General features: G+C 42.6%; 1 protein-coding gene across 8 annotated transcripts in view; it reads right to left on the minus strand.

Moving 5' to 3' along the window:
- The window catches only part of ATP9B (ATPase phospholipid transporting 9B (putative)), a 222,553-nt gene that overhangs the window by 136,835 nt on the left and 66,335 nt on the right, over positions 1–19,383 (minus strand). For all 8 annotated transcript variants that reach the window (XR_009697425.1, XR_009697424.1, XM_061170374.1 and 5 more), the window contains one exon: positions 10,689–10,783. Coding sequence is in view for 6 of the 8 variants with exons in the window: in XM_061170374.1 (XP_061026357.1) it covers positions 10,689–10,783 (95 nt within the window). In the remaining 2 variants the exon portion in view is untranslated. The remainder of the gene's footprint in view (positions 1–10,688; positions 10,784–19,383) is intronic.

Genomic DNA, 19,383 nt, shown 5'->3' on the forward strand with positions numbered 1-19,383 from the left:
TGCATCAATAATGTTGAAGATACAACCAAAATGTCCAGACACAGGAGGAAATGAGAACACAGGATCCACATTCAAGTAGAAGCCAATCAAAGAAGACATTCTGAGATGACTAGACATCAGAATTAAGAGATGAGAATTTCAAAGCAGTTACTAGAACATCTCAAATTTTTAAAGGAAAACATTCTCCTAAACAATAAACAAATAGGAAACCACAGCAGAGAAAAAGAAAACACGTATACAAAAAAAGAACCAACTGGAAATTCTAGAATTGAAAAAAATACATCTGAAATAAATTCATTAGATGGCTTAACAGCAGACTGGAGAACAGAGTCTGTGAACTTGAAGACAGGTCAAGAGATGATGAATCTGAAGAACACAGAGGAGAGAGATCTTGAAAATGAGTATGGCCACAGTGCCCCTGAGAGAACAGCAGGAGTTTGTTTGCAGTTGGGTTCCTGGAAGCAGCACACAGAGAGAATGAGGAAGAAAAGGTATTTGAAGAAACAATGACTGAAAATATGCCAAACTGGCTGACAGCCATAAATGTGCAGATTCAGGAAGCCCAGCAAACCCCTAGACAAATGAGTAAAATTTAAAACAATCAAAGTCACAGCTAAATAAGAGACCAAAGATAGAGAAAAATCTCAAAACTACCTAGAGAAAAATGACACATTACATGCAGGCAAAAACTAGCAAGATAACACTGATTTCTCATCACAAATAATGAAAGCTTAACACAATGGAACAAAATATTTAAAGTGCTGTGGGAAGAAAACACTGGTCGACCCTGAATTCAATATTCAGCAAAAATATCCTTCACAAAAACAGGTGAAACTAAGATACTTTTGGATAAATGAAAATGAGAATTCACTTCTAGCAGACATACACTACAAGAAATGCTAACAGAAGTTCTTTAGGTTGAAGGGAAATGATATCCAGTAGAAACTCAGATCTTTAGGAAGGAATGGTAAGGAACAAACATGGTTAATATCAAAAGAAAAACAAAAATCCTGTCTTTTCACTTTATTTCTTTAAGATACAGATAAAACAGAACAGTTTAAGATATATGTAGATACACTACATATAAAAAAGTATATAAATGCATACAAATATACATGCACACAAAAAATGTGCAATGTGCTTTAGCATCAAAAATGAGTGGGGTAAATGGATCTATTCAATTACAAGGTTCTTAATTAAATGTGAAGTGATACAACATTAAGTTTTCAGGATACACTTTTAGTTAAATGCATATTGCCATCTCTAGCAACTAGTAAAAAAATGCAAAGAGGTAGAATAGCTGAAAAGCCAATGAACAAAGCAAGACAGATTTCTAAATATACTCAAGTAACCTAAAACTGAGGAAGGGACACCTGAGACACTAGAGTTGGCTGAAGGCCTGAGGGCTAAGAGAAAGGGGCCGGCAGAGGGGGAGGCTAGGAGAAGGCAAGGCAGGGAGTAACCGGCAGATGGAGGTCTCGAGAAAGCAGGGTGAGGCGAAGGCGGCGGAAGACTTCCCTTCAGACAGGAGAGGGGACAGCGCTTCGCTGTACCAGCAGGTAGGGGGGTGAGGTGCCGGGAGGGTGGGAAATGGAGGGGATTTCCATTTGATATAATGCTTTTTCTCCGCAAGGTAAGATCATCTGATGAGAGAAAGGCGGGCGGATCAGAAATTACAGGAGAGTGGAAAAGTCGGAAAGCACTGCTATCGAAAAGAGGAACCCCAGCTGACCACACGCACACAAAGGATGACAGGCTGGCAGTGACAGGGGTTCCCCATCTTGTCTGTGGTGATGGTTTCACTGGTGTAGCGAAGCGCACAGTTTAATTCTGGGCAGTTTCTTGTATGCCAGTTTTACCTCGGGGCAGTTAACAACACGCAGAGAGGAGGATGACAGGTAGTGCTGAGGACCAAGCCAGACACGGAACCGCCACTCTGCTTCCCCTGTTGAGCCACGCTCCTGCCCTGAGGCTCGATGGACCTCCGCCATCACGTGCCTGGCCAAGAGGTCTTACTCTCCTCTTGATCTTTTCCCACAGCCTCTGTCTGCACTGTAACGTCCTCTCAGGTTCCTCACAGCGACCTCGAGATCTGTCCTTGCGCTCTCTGCCCCTGCCTCTCCGCGCTCACAGAGGCTCGGGGCTCAGCCAACACGGGTCCCGCCTTCCCGGCCGCCCACTGACTCTCGGGAGGGGGCAGCTGGCTGTGGGCCCCTCCCCGTGAGAGCTCCTCTGCCAGGGGAGCCCTGCCTGATGGGCTGTCTGGAAAGCTCCATCCCTTCAAGAAAACATCCTTCCACAGAGAACAGGCAACCCTCTACAACTGATACGGCTTCTCTCCTTCCTAGAAGACATACGTACGATTTGGCAGTTTACATTCCATTTATTTCCTACTCTAACGTAGGTGAGGGACATACACATTTTCATGTTGCTTCAAGCTCCTGGAAGAACAAGTGGGAAATAACTGATTCTAATAAAAATGGTAATCGTCGTGACAACAGATCTAAATGCAGCACCCCGCTCAGAGGGCAGTAAAACCCTCCAGGAGAACCAACGGAGAAGCCTCAGCGCGCAGCACCCAGTGAGAAGTGCAGGAAGAAATCGGAGAAACTCGACGGAAAACAAATGAAGAAACGGTGACAGAGACCACTCTCCACCACTCTTCCCGTCGCCTTTTTAAGACGGACTTCCAACCCTGAGCGGGCGCGTGGCTCCCCTCAGCACTGTCACAGCCAGCCCTCCCCACGCCGCTCACCTGGAGGGAGGAGGAGGACGACGAGGCCGCCGCCCCATCCCCGGGCCCTCCGCCCCCGCTGGCCAGGCTGCAGGGCAGCAGACACCGGGACGCGGCTGAAGGTCACTGACTGCGGACGACAGAGCTGCGCTCTCACCTGGGACCACCCACCTCTGGGCTGTTAGGTGAGGGAGAAGAAACGTCTCTCTGGATCTGGGATGTATCACCCTAGATCTCAGAGCAGAAGGGGACTTAACACATGGAAAGCAGTGCTTCCAAAGCCTTAGGAAGGTTTGAGCTCATGACTGAACCTCCAAACATCACTCTCAGAATGACCCTCCGCAGAACACACCACGGCCACTACTGAGTTCCAGACGCAGCAGGGGAGCCGTGACTCCAGGCTGCAAGGGAGGCCACTGCCTACACAGCAACTGCCACACAGACCCCTGAGGCTGAGGACAGCACCTGCCAGCTGAGAACGCCAGTGGGGCCGAGGGACAGCTCACTCCCATCCTGCTGGGAGAATTCTCTGAGAGCTCGTTAAACTTGGGGAAGCTCATTCACGTGCCTTCAGGTGGGCCCGCAAAATACGTGCCAGTTCGTTTTCCAGGTTCTGAAGAACAGAGACGCTGCACTGGATGAAGGGTGAGCACGCCAGCTCAGCACAGCAGGTCTGCTACTGCAGCTCACATGATATGCTAACTAATAAAAATGTATTTTCAAGTAATTAAGCCAGGCTAGTTTACACAAGAAGAAATGCACTGCGTAATAATTTTAGACTTGTGAAAAGACAGCCAACCGACTCCTGGGACGAGGCAAGCTGGAGGATCACTCATCATTTAAGTCCTACACCGTCACAGTCATTTTCAAAAAATGAAGTTCTCCTATAACAGACTACCTTTTGATACACGGAAATAAAGGACCGCCTAGCAACAATCCCCATATTTCCACATGCACATGAACATTTAGAGGAATGCATTTCATCTAGTACATTAGACAACAAATGACTGAATAATGGCACAATAATGAGAATGTCATTCGAAGCTTTTCATGATAATTTAAAAATCATTCTGAAGTTTTCAATAATGTAGGAAAGCCTCTGCTATTAGGTCAAGGGCAACATTTGTTCGCATTACTTAAAGGTCATTAAAATACATCCTTAATCATAACATGTGGTTCATTACCAATAAAATTGCCTTTCGTTCAATAAAACTAATTAAATGTAAATGGTATTGTTTACTGCTATATGGATCTTTTGAAATAAATCAGCGAGTCATGATTTATTGAAAATTACTGTGCCCTCATTGTTGTTAATAAATCTGCCTGAACACAAGAGCAGAAACACATTCCCACACGTCTCCATGTCTGCAACAGCAAGAAGCTGGACCTGCCGTCACAGGATTGGATCGGCAGCACCGCTCCAACTAAATTTCAATTCTCTGATCACATTAGGTGCTCTGGACACAACAGAATTAGAGAGCTTATTCTTGGTGGCGTCCTCAGTTCTTTAAAAAGAGCTCTAAGGACTGCAGGTTTATTCATTCTTGGTGTCACTATGGACACAATGCTCCACTGATGATGTGACAAACAGCGAATGTCACCAAACACTCCCCAGGTCCATCACATTAGAGACAGAAAAGTCAAAATGAGTGACAGTTATGGACAGCGTAAGCTATTTGATGAAAAACCAAATTGCCTTGCCTATGTCCATAATGAAATTAGAGCTTTCTTTCCTATGAAAAAAAGTCTATACCTAGTATGTCAAATTATATGAAGCTACAAATTTAAATTGATGGATGGGGCTTCCCTGGTGGCACAGTGGTTAAGAATCCGCCTGTCAATGCAGGGGACACGGGTTTGAGCCCTGGTCCGGGAAGATCCCACATGCCGCGGAGCAACTAAGCCCGTGTGCCACAACTACTGAGCCTGCGCTCTACAGCCCTCAAGCCACAACTACTGAGCCCACGTGCCACAACTACTGAAGCCTGCACGCCTACAGCCCATGCTCCGCAACAAGAGAAGCCACCGCAATGAGAAGACCGCGTACCACGACAAAGAGTAGCCCCCGCTCGCAACTAGAGAAAGCCCGCGTGCAGCAACGAAGACCCAAGGCAGCCAAAAATAAATAAATAAATTTTATAAATAAATAAATAAATTGATGGATGAATCACAAATTCAGCTAAATTTCCTTTTTTCTAAAATATATTTCCTTTTGGTTTTATGATGATATCAAAACTTAAAACGTTTTCATTTTCCAGTTTCTTCACCCAAATGCTTAACACACTCTCTATCAAAGTGTATCAACCATAAAATTTTAAAAGTAGCACTGTATGAATTGCATACTCTAACTTTCTAAGTATTTTGCAATTTATACATATCTGTCGCTAATAAAAGTGAGGAAAACATCCTTATAATATTGAATATAATAAAATGTACCTCCTGTGATCACAGCAAAGGGAATATTCAAAAATATAGATAACATCATAGAGGAATTTTAAATACTTTCTTAAGATATCGTTTACAAGCAATAAATTATGCATGTTTAAAGTGTAAAATTTTCTGCATTTGAATACAAGCACACACCGAAGACACCACCACGACCAAGGGGTGGACGTTTCTAGCAGTCCTCTGCACATCCCTCCCCGACACTTAGCCTCTGTCACAGCTGACCCACTCTCCTGGAATCCAGGTAATACCATCACATACCACATACTCGTTGTTTGGCTTTTCTTTCAGAAAAATTCTAATATGGTATCTTAACAACGCACTTCTTTTCTAACACTCTCAGCGAATTAAATCTGCTACAAAGGATTATTCTGTGCAACTGCTTCCCAGGGTGCCCTGGAGCACCTGTGACTGCTGGAAGTGAGGTGCAGAGGGACAGACTCCGAGGTGCGGCCTCCAAGCCTGATGGCAAACAGAAGCCCTCCGGTCACTTGGGGTCCGTGACCTTGCCTCCCCCTCAGTCCAGGAGAGACGACTTGAGGACGTAGGCCAGAAAAACAAAAACGCACACACAGGAGGAAACAGGCGGCTGAGACAGAGCAGCGGGAGACCAGCGATGGGCTCAAAGCACGTCAGAAAGTCAACAGGCTTCACGAGCGTCTCAGGATAAAAACCAGCCATTTCAGCAAGTAGCATGAGAACTGAAAGCTGGCGTCCTCAGTGACAAGGCGACAGCACAGCTTGACCTCACCCCGCACAGAAAGGAAGAGCAAACAGAAAACACTGGGAGTCTGAGGGAGGCTGGCAGAGCAGAGAGGGGGGGCCTGTGCAGAGAAGACGCCGGCCCAGCTGCAGGCTGAAATAAAAGCAACTTACTTGACCTCACTCATGAAACCATCTTTCAGCCGCACAGATTTAGTAACGTGACTGAACTTTCTTCTCTATGGGTCTGTGTGCAGGGAATATTTTAATAATTACAAGACAGTAAGTGCTAATGACCAGCCTCTCACTTTTAGGCTGCCCGCTGAGAAACTCTGACAGTGGTTAAGAGGATAAGTCAACACTGGTGGGAGAGCAGCCTTCTGGCACAATACAAAATCCACAAACAAAAAGGAAAACGTATAAATATTTACCTAAACAAAAGTTAAAACACTTATATGGCAAAAGGTATTTTAAAGCGAAAAGTCAGGAAACAGGCTGGGGGAATAGGTCTGTGAAACGCACTCACTCGGCAAAGGTTTGGAGAACCCTGCACACTCATACACCGAGGGCGAGAGTTTAAAACTGGAACCTCCCAGGGCAATTTTAAAATTGTGCTAAAACAGTGAGCTATGCAGTAAACGGTACTGCTGCGACCAGCCAGCAGGTTGTTTTACGTTTGATTTCCTACGCAGAGCTCGACTCCAAACAAATGCTAGCTGGACTGCAGAGTTCACGTGTAAAGCGGGAGTGATTTTAAAGTAACCATTTAAAACACGGTCATGGAGTGGAAATGGTCTAAGCATAAAACCAAAAGCAGTAACTATTTATTTTTTTTAAATATTTTTATTGAAATATACTTGACATATAACATTGTATAAATTTAAGGTGTACAAGTCAGTTTGATGCATTTATGTATTGTAATATGATCGTCACCATAGTAATAATTAGCACTTCTATCACATGACATAAGTAACTATTTTAAAGACTATCTTAAAATTACTGTTAGGTCACCTTTTATAAGGATGCTAAACTTTTATACGGACAACAGAAACTATAAATGAAAATATTTAGAAGAGATTAAAACAAATGAATGAAAGATGATTAGCAAACCATATATAAAGACCTCTTTAAAAACATATAACAGGAAAATGGACAGACAACATGAACAGAAACTTATAAAATAAAAAATGAGAAGTACACTTTCTTAGATAAGAAATCTCCAACCTCACAAAAAGATTAAATGCAAATTTAAAGGGGATGCCATTTTCTCAGTCATCAGATTGGAGACGGCTGACAGGTCAACTGACTTTAGTTAACCTACAGGAGATGTACAAGTCACTGTAGTCTTCTAGAGAGCATTCTGGCAAAAGAATCAAAATCCTTAAAATATGCCTATTTGTTGATCTCTATTACTGTTTATAAAACATCAAAAGTATTAACTTTCATATTCACCAATATCAGGCTGGTTACCAAAGTTATAATTTGTCAAATACCACGCGGCTAATAGAGTACTTACAGAGATACACATTTTCTAACATAGAAAGATAACACCCAAACAAACTTTTGAATAAACACCCTCACAGAAAAAGAAGTACATATAGCTTCACCCAAGTGTGCAGGTGTGTGTATGGCGAGGGGAGGGCCAGGGAAAGGTACCGTCAGGAGGGTCTGTGCCTGAACGTGAACGGCAGCCACTGCGAAGCAGGAAAATTAGAGTGCTTCTCATCTTCTTTATCATTTATATATTATTTTCAATGCACATATTACTATTATAATCAGGAACTCTCTTTTTTTGAAAGAATGAGTGCTGAGGAGCGGGATGGTTAGCCCGAAATGTGAAAGAAGCTGTGAGGTAAGAGGACAGTGGCATGAAGTGCCCTCCAGGGCAGAGGTAACATGGCCCAGGGAGCGCCGCGTCCTCCCAGCACGTACGTCCCTAAAATAAGCAAATCCTCCAGTAACAAAGACCCACTGCTTTGGTCTTTTTAAAATTTTATGCTCAATGGACCACCTTTTAATTTTAATTTGAAGTATCATGTAGCTCAGTTAGTGCACAAGACACATATTTCTCACTGAGAATTAATCAAGGGCTTCCACAAGCTGTGTCACTGTAACTGGTATGAGACTTGCCCTCCCACTACAAACACTGTAAAATGAACAAAACACATGAGACAGCCGTTTTCAGACACAGGACTCAGTGCTTCTGGCAGAATCGCAAGACTGTGACCCTTGGGAGAAGAGAACACAGATGTGAGCCCCAGGCGGTTTCCTGCATAAGGGGAGGTTCCGTATCGCGGGGCTGGGGGAAGCCGAGCAGAGGAAGGCGGCCTTTCTGCTCAGGGACAGAGCGGAGCCCAGGGAAGCGGGAAGGGAACAAAGAGGAAAGGAGTGGAAGCACCCTGCAGTGCTCCCTGAGCGGGCCCACAGCTACGCGGCGCTCCTTGAGCGTGCCCACAGCTACGCGGCGCCCCCTGAGCGTGCCCACAGCTACGCGGCGCCCCCTGAGCGTGCCCACAGCTACGCGGCGCCCCCTGAGCGTGCCCACAGCTACGCGGCGCTCCCTGAGTGTGCCCACAGCTACGCGGTGCTCCGAGTGTGCCCACAGCTACGCGGCGCTCCCTGAGTGTGCCCACAGCTACGCGGTGCTCCCTGAGTGTGCCCACAGCTATGCGGTGCTCCCTGAGTGTGCCCACAGCTACCGCGCACCTGGTCGGGGTGAAGTGATGCCTGGTAGAGTGTGAGCAGAGGCTCTCTCCGGACCAGCCCCAGGGATGACACAGAGCTGGGGAGACATGGAGTCTGACCAGCCAGAGTTAGAGGCACCTCGAAACAACCGAGGCTGTCCATGGTTATCCCACAAAGAGCAGGCCCTTGTGGTAGGATTAAATCAGCACCGCGATAAGGGGACTCTAGGCCCACCCCAACAAAGTTTAAGAACAAGTCTTGGAAAGATCGAGTTTATCCACAAGTTACTGAACTAAGAAAATCAAGATCAACAGGTTTCGAAGGAAGAAAAAAATATAGTATTTACAATATCCAGCATCCAACTAAAAATTACCAGCTGTGCAAGGAAGCAGGAAAGTGTGACCTGTAACAAGGAGAACATTTTTTTAAGAAGAAACATACCCCAAAATAACAGACACAATGGCATTAACAGATGAAGAATAAGTGTTATAAACTGCTGAAAGATTTAAATGAAACTATGAACATATTAGGAAAGAAAAATATTCAAACTATAACAAAAATGGGTGACCAGGTGGAACCTCGTTCCAGAGATTAAAAATACAATATTTGGAATAAAAAAATTCGCTGGGTGGTCTTAACAGAAGACTAGACACTGCACAATATAAACTTAGTGAATTTAAAGACAGAGCAAAATGGGAATTCCCTGACGGTCCAGTGATTAGGACTCCGTGCTCTCACTGCTGAGGGCCCAGGTTCAATCCCTGGTCAGCGAACTAAAATCTCAAACGCTGTGCAGCTAAAAAAAAAAAAAAAAAGACAGCAACAGAAACTGTCAAAATTGAGTCACAGAAAGAGAACCAGACTGAGAGGAGAGCAGCAGAAGCTCGACGCCTGCAGGAACGCCAAGTCTAACACACTTGTCGCTCGTGTCCCAGAGAGAGGGGTCTGGGCAGAAAGGAGGACGGAAAAGAGAAGAAAACCATGAACCCACAGAGCCAAGAAACCCAACAAACTCTAAGCAAGGAATGAATTTCAACCTAGGCACTACCTAAAGTATAGGCAATGGAAAATACCTAAAGAAACAAAATATTGCCAAGTCTTATACATGTCGAACAGATTTAGTTTCCAAAAAGTGCAATATTTACAATAAGGAAGGTTCCTGCTATTCACAGAAATTAACTGTAAGCTATGTGCAGTAGCTATTCCTATCAAATCCAGCCCATCTAAGGAAAGTGACCAAATCCAGAGGATTCAATTTCCCTTCCCTTAACCAACAACTGCTTGGGTCCAAGGTCATTCTTAAGACACCTCCATCTTTCTTTACTCTCCAATGAATATCAGCAAATCATGTAAGATAAAGCTTCTCTCATTCAGATAAATCATAACGTAAAACACAAAACAAACAACAAATGACCACAACCGTGATTTTGATTTTAAAAAAAAAAAAAAGATGTATAGCAGTTTAGGAGATTCTGAGCACTCGTGAGAGGTCTGTTTCAGAGATCACTAAAAACACTGAAATCCGTTAAGTACTGTGCCCTCTGGTCCCACCTCTTGCCCGTTCCCCAGGCAGCAAAGGCCAAGCAAGAAGTCCAGAGGTGTCTTTCCCCTTCTCACTCTGCCGAGACACACAGGGACACTTCAGTTCCCCCTCCCTAGCGAGGGCTCCCCACCTTCAACAGGCAAAGCCGAAGCGGGCAGGCTGATGTCCACAGCTGGGCCAAGCCCTCGGGAGTTCTACCGAAGCAGTATCTCAACAGCCTCCGGGGAGTCACTCAGCTACCAAACATGGATGTATCTAACCCCACCAAGAGCTCTCCATTTCAAAGATTACTCAAATGAGGGGGCTTTTAAAAATAGAAACAAAAAGGAAAGAGAAAGAAAAGAAAGAAAACCTAAGAGTCAAGCCAAAAGGAACATTTAAAACTATACCTCCAAAAGGTTATGTGCTAAGACACCAGAGAAATTACGTGGGCATAATTTTCAATGAACTTAGTAATGAAGAAATTATTTTAAAACATTATCAACGCATTAATTAAGATAGCTGGTATAAGGAGAACTGTACTTAGGGCACAGAAACGGCCACTACAGTAAACGACGGAGTAATGGCAGCAACACTCACCCCCAGAGCCGGCAGCCTCTGCGTGCAGCTCACCGCCACTTTCAGCTTCCAGTCGGTTTCACCGTCGAGTTGATCAGTGCGAATAAAACACGAACCTTGGAACAAGAGAAGAAAAACTCCTGAGTTACAGGTACTTGAAAGCCACAATTCACAGCACAGTGGGACACAGAAATGATGTATCTACAGATTCCCATTTACAAAAATCCTTAAAAGTACTATTTATGTGACTCACAAAATGAGTCTGCTGAAAAGATAGAGGTCATTAATTGTTTATTCACTTATCTCCTAGTTGGTGTTCTAGACTATTAAGGTTTACTAGTAATAAAGGTTTACTTTATTTTAGAAAGACTACATTGATCATTTCTACCTTTAGCTTATGTTTTGATAATAATACAATAATAAGTAAATATACAAAAATACCCAAGAGTGTGTGATATAACTTTGCTAATAAAATATATGATATACCACTATAAAACATATGCTCAATAATAAAAGCACAGCTAAAATGCTAAAGCCAGAAAAGAGTTACTGTGATACTCACAACCCCATCAAATTTTAAACATAAAAAACATTAAATTACAAAAATCCATTTACTCTTTGCCCATGCTGTCATACCATTTCTTATAACGTATCCTCATACACAACAGCAAAGCACAAAACACATACATACAGGGCAACTGTGCAACATTATTAATCATAACCAAAGGAGTGGGAACACAAAATCAGGGAATCAGCTGAATACAAGGGAGCACATGCATCAGTGAAAAAAAAAAAAGAAAAGAAAGGAAGGAAGGAAAAAGAAACAGAAACAGAAAGGAAAAAGAAAAAGAGATGAGAAAGGCCTCCATTTCTACTGAGAAATCTCTCTAGGATATATACCATCTAATGAAAAAAGCCAGGTGCACAACACTGGGAACAAAGTAACACCAGCTACTGGAGAACAAGGTGGGGAAAGCGTGAGTGTGTGTGTCTGTGTGCGCGTGTGCAGGGAGGGACACTGCCCACAGGAAGGAAGGGGAAAGGGAAGGGACAGACTAGAAGCACACCTTTCGGAGTACATCCTATTTTACACTGTTCACTCTGAGATCACACATGATTCACATAATTAAAAAGCCAAGTCACATCAAACTTTAAAAAAGTGACCCCTAATAGATAAAAGGAATCAGATAAAACAAAGTAACAAATTAGTAGTTTAACCGCATAATGAATTCAAGTGACTTTTGAGGTTTTTCAAAAATTTAACTGTAAAATAAAATAGTTACAGAAAGCCACACAAGCATATGCACACCTTAGAAATTACTACAAGATGAATACCTTGTGCACAACTGTGAGACCGCTTAGGAGATGCTGCATGTGCCCCGACCCCATTGCAGCCCCTTCCCTGCTTGTAAAGCAGCAGGACTGTCAGTTGTACTTCCCTGTGCAGATGTGCATCCTCAGCACCAGTGCAGAGCCCACTCTGGGAATGTCTGTAAAGTCACTTTTCACCCCAGGCCCTCCCCACCCCTCCTTCCAATCTGTCTGCTGAAAGGCTGGTTCTGCGTGTTGCTGACTGAACACTCAGGGTCCAGGCCACCCTGCTCCCCGCCTTCCCTCTGCGGGTCCTACGACGCTGGCTCCTGCACACAGAGCCCAGCCCAGACTCCACTGACCCTCAGCAATGCTGCCCTGCTTCCGTCCAGAGGTACCATGTCCTGCTCTGCTCTGATGCCAACAGCCCTTCATGCTCAATGCCCACTAGAGGCACCCGTTACTGCACGAGAGCGTGCAGAAGGCAGCAGTCTATCCTCGTCTTCACCTTTTACCTAGAATATAAATGTAAAAGGAGAGGCTTCTGCTCTTTGGATCCGGTTGGCTCACCTGGTGGAAAAGTTCCTATAAGAAAGCACTGACTCCTGTTGTTATTTACCCACATTTCAAGGCAATGAACTAGTGCCCTGCCATCCTCAGAAGGAGACCAATTAGTCGTGTGTGTGCGTGTGTGTGTGCGTGTGTGTGTGTATTTGTGTGTGCTGAATGAGCTCCAGTACTTGAGGAGTTTCACTCCAATGCCATTACTATTATCATAGAGTCTCCAGCTGTCCCACCACTGGGGGACAATCTCCAGAGTTACCACATTATTAGAATGAAATGTCCAGTGTTCAAAAAAAAAAACAAAAATAAAAACAAAAACAGGAGAGTATGGCCAATTTAATGGAAAAAACTTAATCAACAGAGACTGTCCTCAAAAAAGACCTGACGGTAGTTCTACTAGACAAAGACTTTAAAGCAACTGTCTAAAAAGATGCTCAAAGAACTAAAGAAAGATGTGGAGAAAGTCAAGAAAACAATGTATGAACAAAATGGAGATGTCGATAAAGAGAGAGAAAACCCAAAAAGAAATGAAAGAGAAATTCAAGGGCAATGGAAATTTCACTAGAGGGAGTCAAAGGCAGATTTGAGCAGGCATAGCAAAGAATTAGCAAATTTGGGGCTTCCCTGGTGGCGCAGTGGTTGAGGATCTGCCTGCCAATGCAGGGGACACGGGTTCGAGCCCTGGTCTGGGAGGTTCCCACGTGCCGCGGAGCAACTGGGCCCGTGAGCCACAATTACTGAGCCTGCGCGTCTGGAGCCTGTGCTCCGCAACAAGAGAGGCCGCGATGGTGGGAGGCGCCGTGCACCGCGACGAAGAGTGGCCCCCGCTTGCCGCAACTAGAGAAAGCCCTCGCACAGAAACGGAGACCCAGTACAGCCATAAATAAATAAATTAAAAAAAAAAAAAAGAATTAGCAAACTTGAAGAGAGGACAATGGAAGTGATCCAACCTGAGGAACAGAAGGAAAAAGATGGGAAAAAAGTGAACAGAGACAAATGGACCCATAGGACACCGTCATGTGGACCAACATATGCACTGTGGGAGACCCAGAAGGACAAGACAGAGAAGAAAGAACAGAGAGAATATCTGAATAATGGCTGAAAACTTCCCAGGTTTGATGAAAGACATGAATATAAACTCCCAAGGACCCCAACAAAATCCAAGCACAGACATACGTTCTTCTGTCGCACTTTGCAGACGCTATGTTTTTTTACAGATTGGAAGTGTGTGGCAACCCTGCATCAAGCAAGTCTATCAGGGCCATTTTTGCCAAGAGCATTTGCTCTATTTGCATCTCTTTGTCACATTTTGGTAATTCTTGTACTATTTCAAACTTTTTATTATTGTTATATTTGTTACGATGATCTGTGATTATTGTTCTTTGATTTTACTATTGTAGTAAAATTGTTACTACAAAAACAAAAATTATTGTTTTTGTTTTGTATTTTTTAATTAAGGTCGTACTTTTTTTTTAGACATAATGCTACTGCACACTTAATAGACTGAAGTATAGTGTAAATATAACTTTTACATGTACCAGGAAACCAAAAAATTTGTGTCACTCTCTTTATTGTGATATTCACTCTATTGCCATGGTCTGGAGCCAAACCTGCAATACCTCTGAAGTATGCCTGTAATATGAACTCAAACAGACCCACACCAAGACACATTATAATCAAACTTTCAAAAAGACAAAGAGAATCTTGAAAACTGCAAGAGAAAAGAGAATCATCATATACAAGGGATCCTCAGTAAGATAACCACCAGATTTCCCATCAGAAAGAGATGGCATTTCTATGGAAGCCAGAAGGCAGTGAACCAATCAACTCAAAGTGCTAAAAGAAAAAACCTGTCAACCAAATATCTTAAATCCAGCAAAACTGCCCTTTGAATGTGAGGGAGAAATCAAGACATTCTCAAGTAAACAAAAGCTGAGAAAGCTGATGACCACTAGACCTGCCCTGCAAGAAGTGCTCAAGGCAGTCTGGTAGGTGAAATGAAAGGCCAGTAGACAGTAACTTGAAGCTGTGTGGAGAAATAAAGATCTCAATAAAGGTTATTAATGCATGGCAATTATAAAAGCTAGTATTATTGTAAGAATGGTTTGAACTGTACTTTTTCTACACGATTTAAGAGATTAATAAATTTAGAGAAAAAAATTATTAGTCTAAAAGCCAGAATTACTGTAACTTTGGTTTGTAACTTCTAATCTTGTTTTCTACATAATTTAAGAGGTTAATGCATTTAAAATAATTATTAGTTTATGTCTGGGGAACACAGTGTATGAAGATGTAATTCTGTGACATCAACAACTGAAAGGATGGGGACAGAACTATAAAGGAGCAGGGTTCCTATATGTTATTGAAGTTAAGTTGGTATCAATTCAAATTAGAGTTTTTTACCTTTAGGATATTAAATGTAATTCCCATGGCAACCACAAAAAATAGCTTTAGAATATACACAAGAGGGAATGAGAAAGGAATTTAAACATTTTACTACGAAATATCAACCAGAAAAGACAGTAATGTAGGAAATGAAGGACCAAAAAAAAAAAAAAAGAGCTATAAGGCGTATGGAAGACAAACTGCACAATGAAAGAAGTTGTTCCTTATCAGCAATTACTTTAAATGTAAATAGGTAAATATTATTCAGACTCCTATCAAAGACAGAGATTGGCAGAATGTACAAAGACATGATCCAACCACATGCTGTCTACAAGAGACTCACTTTAGATACAAAGACACAAAAAAGTTGGAAGTGAAAGGATGGAAAAAGATATTCAATGCAAAACAGTACAGCAGTTTCTAAAAAAGTTTTTTAAAGAATTACCATATGACCTAGCAATTCCACTTCTGGGTGTAGGCCCAAAAGAACTGAAAGCAAGGTCTGAAAGAGACATTTGTGCACTCATGTCCATAGCAGTATTATTCACAATAAATAAAACACGGAAGTAACCCAAGTGTCCACTGATGGATGAATAGATAAGGAAAATGTTGTATATACACACAATGAAGTATTATTCAGACTTAAAAGGGACAGAAATTTTACAACATGCTACAACATGGATGAACCTTTAGGACATTACACTCAGTGAAATAAGCCAGTCACAGAAAGACAAATACTGTATGAATCCAGTTACATGAGGGTCTTAAGAGTGTCCAATTCATAGACAGAAAGTAGAACGGTGGCACCAGGGCTGGGGGTTATGTGTATTTTATGTTACGTGTGTTTGAACACAGTAAAAAAGAAAAAAAATAAACTCATTTCAAAAGTAAAACCATTCACCAACCTTGAAAAAAAATTACTATAATGCTACAGTAATCGAGACAGTGTGGTACTGATGAAAGAGGAGATGTAGATGAAGGGAACAGAATATAGAGAACCTTTAAATAGAACTCCATAAATATAGTCAAGTAATCTTTGACAAACTAGCAAAGGCAATACTATTGAGCAAAGATAGCCTTTTCAACAAATAGTGATGGAACAAGCAGACATCCACACACAAAAGAAATGAATCTAGTCACAGACCTACACCCTTCATAAAAAATTAACTCAAAATGGATCACAGACCTAAATGTAAAATGCAAAACTATAACAGTCCTAGAAGATAACCTAGGAGAAAACCTAGATGACCTTGGGTATGGCGGTGCCTTTTTAGATACAACACCAAAGACGTGATCCATTTAAAATAACAACAACAACAACTGATAAATTGGACTTCATTAAAATTTAAAACTTCTGTTCTGCAAACAAATCAGCAAGAGAATTAGAAAACAAGGCACAGACTGGGAGAAAATATTTGCAAAAGACACATCTGATAAAGGGCTGTTATCCAAAATATACAAAGAACTCTTAAAACTCAACAATAAGCAAACAATCCAGTTAAAACGTGGGCCAAACCAGAACAAAGACGATACAGAGATGGCAAATAAGCATATGAAAATATACTCCACATCACATCATCAGGGAAATGTAAGGTAAAACAACGAGACACCACTCCACACCTACGAGAATGGCCAAACTCCAGAACACTGACAACACCAAGGCTTGCGGGGATGCGGAGCAACGGGAACTCTCCTCATTGCTGGTGGGGGTGCAAAATGGTGCAGTCACTTCGGAAGACAGTTCAGCGGTTTCTTACAAAGCTAAACATAATCTTACTATACGATCCAGCAATCGCACTCCTTGCCATTTACCCAAAAGAGCTGGGGAACTCGTGTCCACACAGAATCCTGAATGCAGATTTTATACGAACTTTATTCATAATTGCCAAAACTTGGAAGCAACCAAAATGTCCTTCAGTAGGTGAATGGATCAACTATGGTAAATCCAGACAATGGAGAATTATTCAGCAACACAATGAAATGAGCTATCAAGTCATGAAAAGATAAGAAGGAACGTCAAATGTTTATCACTAAGTGAAAGAAACCAATCTGAAAAGGCTGCATACTATGTGGTTCCAACTACATGACATTCTGGAAAAGAAAAAAACCATGGAGACACTAAAGAGACCTGTGGCTGCCCAGGATGGAGTTGGGGGTAGGGGTAAATAGGCAGAGCACAGAAAATTTCTAGGACAGTGAAAATCCTCTGTATGATATATATAATGATGGATGGATGTCATTATACATTTGCCAAAACCCACAGAATGTACTATACACCAAGAGTGAATTTTCACGTAAACTATGGAATGTGGGTGAGGACGATGTGTCAGTGTCAGTCCATCAATTGCAACAAATGCATCATCTGGTGGGGGATGCTGATGATGAGGGAAGCTACGCAAGTGTGAGGGCAGGGGGCGTACTGGAAATCTCTGTACCGCCTTCTCACTTTTTTTGTGAACTTAAAGTGCAAAATAAAAAAAAATTTTTAAGAAACATATTCAGATTAACACAGAAAATATACACCAAACGTATTATACAAACTGTTTTCTTTGCAGGAAAAGAACACTGCAAATAACTGAAACTGCACTACAGAAATTCACATTTAAATTTATATTTGAACACCCGCAAAGACGGAGACCGCTTTCCACTGCACTTTTCTCATGTCTGTATTTCCGAGCTCCCCTTCCCCCGTCTATCAGTGTTTGCCCCTATCCACCAATTCCATGTAGAATTAGACTGCTGACCGCGCAGCTCAGCGCCAGTGCCGCTCTGGTGAACGGCTGACTGCAAACGCGGTCCTGCAGTAGACCTCGCACTGCACGTCCTCTCCACGTCAGCAGCTAATTCCATCAGTAAGTTGTCCCATGGCCTTTTCCCTTCTATCCAGAGGAAGAGGCTGCCGTACGCCAGGTCAGCTTTCAGGAGTGATCACTACCGCAAAACAGAAGCATTAGACGGGTGGGCACCCCTCCAGGGTGAGGCCCTGGCCTTCGCCTGGCAGCTGCAGGGAGATGGAGCCCCTGACTTCTCGGCTACACTGGCCTAGAGTAGACGCTTCCTTCACATGGAGCTGGGGTAGGTCACGGCTAAAATTCCACAAAATCAATCTGTTCTTACCAAGAAAGATCTCTGAAGAATATTAAAACAATTACTTTCAAAAGATACACAACTGAATACTTAAGATTTATTTTAGGGGTTTTCGTGGATGAAACAATCCTCTAATGATTTTCAACCAGGGGCGATCTTGCCCCCAGGAAGCGTCTGGAGACTGTTGGTTCTCACAGGAGGCGCTGGGGCTGGGGGCTGGGAGGGTGCGCCTGGCACCCGGGGAGTCGAGGCCGGGAATACTGCTAGACAGCCTGCAGTGCAGAGACACGCCACCACAGCAGAGGAACACCAGGCCCCAAACGTCAACAGTACTGCACGCAAGGCCCCCGGCTCCAGGAGCTTTAATTCAAAAGTTAAAAGCTGGTGTAGCCGTGGGAAGAGCCGGCCTTGGGCTGAGTACTACCTAATAATCCACCCACTGATGCCGCTGTCCGGTTACTTCACCTTATTAAGGTTTTCATGTGCACAGGGGAAAAAATAAGACTTACTTGGGAGTGGGGGTGTAAAATTTAGAGGAAAATCTACTAAAATCTGCCAGCGAATGGCATACACCGGGAACTTATTAATCACTTAGCTAATGATTTCTCAAATTTGGGGAACTAGCTCAGGTTGCTACGTAAGAACACATCTTCACACAGCTTAGTCCAGTGCACCTTTTGCACAATGTTCTAAAACTAAAATGGGTCCGTGCAAATCCACATCCACCCCTAGAAGAAATGGACCCCCGCACATCTGTAAGCATTTCCTTGCTCTCTTACTCTGCGTAAATACCAAATACTTTTCTCTTGGAGCCAATGCACTTTCAACTAATTACAGCCACCAGCAATTCAGTATCTGAAATGCGCCCCACTGATTCCTTAACCAAGTACATTTAATCCTTTTAACTACCGATGCCACAGGCATTAGTGTCGCCAACACAAATCTAGGAGATTCATACAGGTTAAGTCACTTCTGTAAGACATAATAAGATGGAGAGCTAAGAAAAGATTTTTCAATCACCTATTTTATCAACTGAACATATATGTATGAGACCGTCATCTGATTTCATGCACTTTGAAAAATATATCTAGTTATGTAAATAAATTTTGTTATGTATTATTTGTCAAAAGATTTATGATAAGGAGAATAATTGGTTTCAACTAAAAAGGAGTACAAGGAAATTTGCAGTACCCATTATTTTACACTTAAACCTTTTTCTCAAGATTGATTTTTTCTCCCTCTTAAATATATGCATGGTTATATATATCTGTATGTGTGTGTTTTATAAAGTATAAAAGCAACTTAAAAGGGATTGGATTCTAGATTCCGTACGACACATACTTTGAGACATCAATGCCAACAGCTCTGC

The sequence above is a fragment of the Eubalaena glacialis genome, chromosome 15 (assembly GCF_028564815.1).
Source record: "Eubalaena glacialis isolate mEubGla1 chromosome 15, mEubGla1.1.hap2.+ XY, whole genome shotgun sequence".
NCBI classification, from domain to species: Eukaryota; Metazoa; Chordata; class Mammalia; order Artiodactyla; family Balaenidae; genus Eubalaena; species Eubalaena glacialis.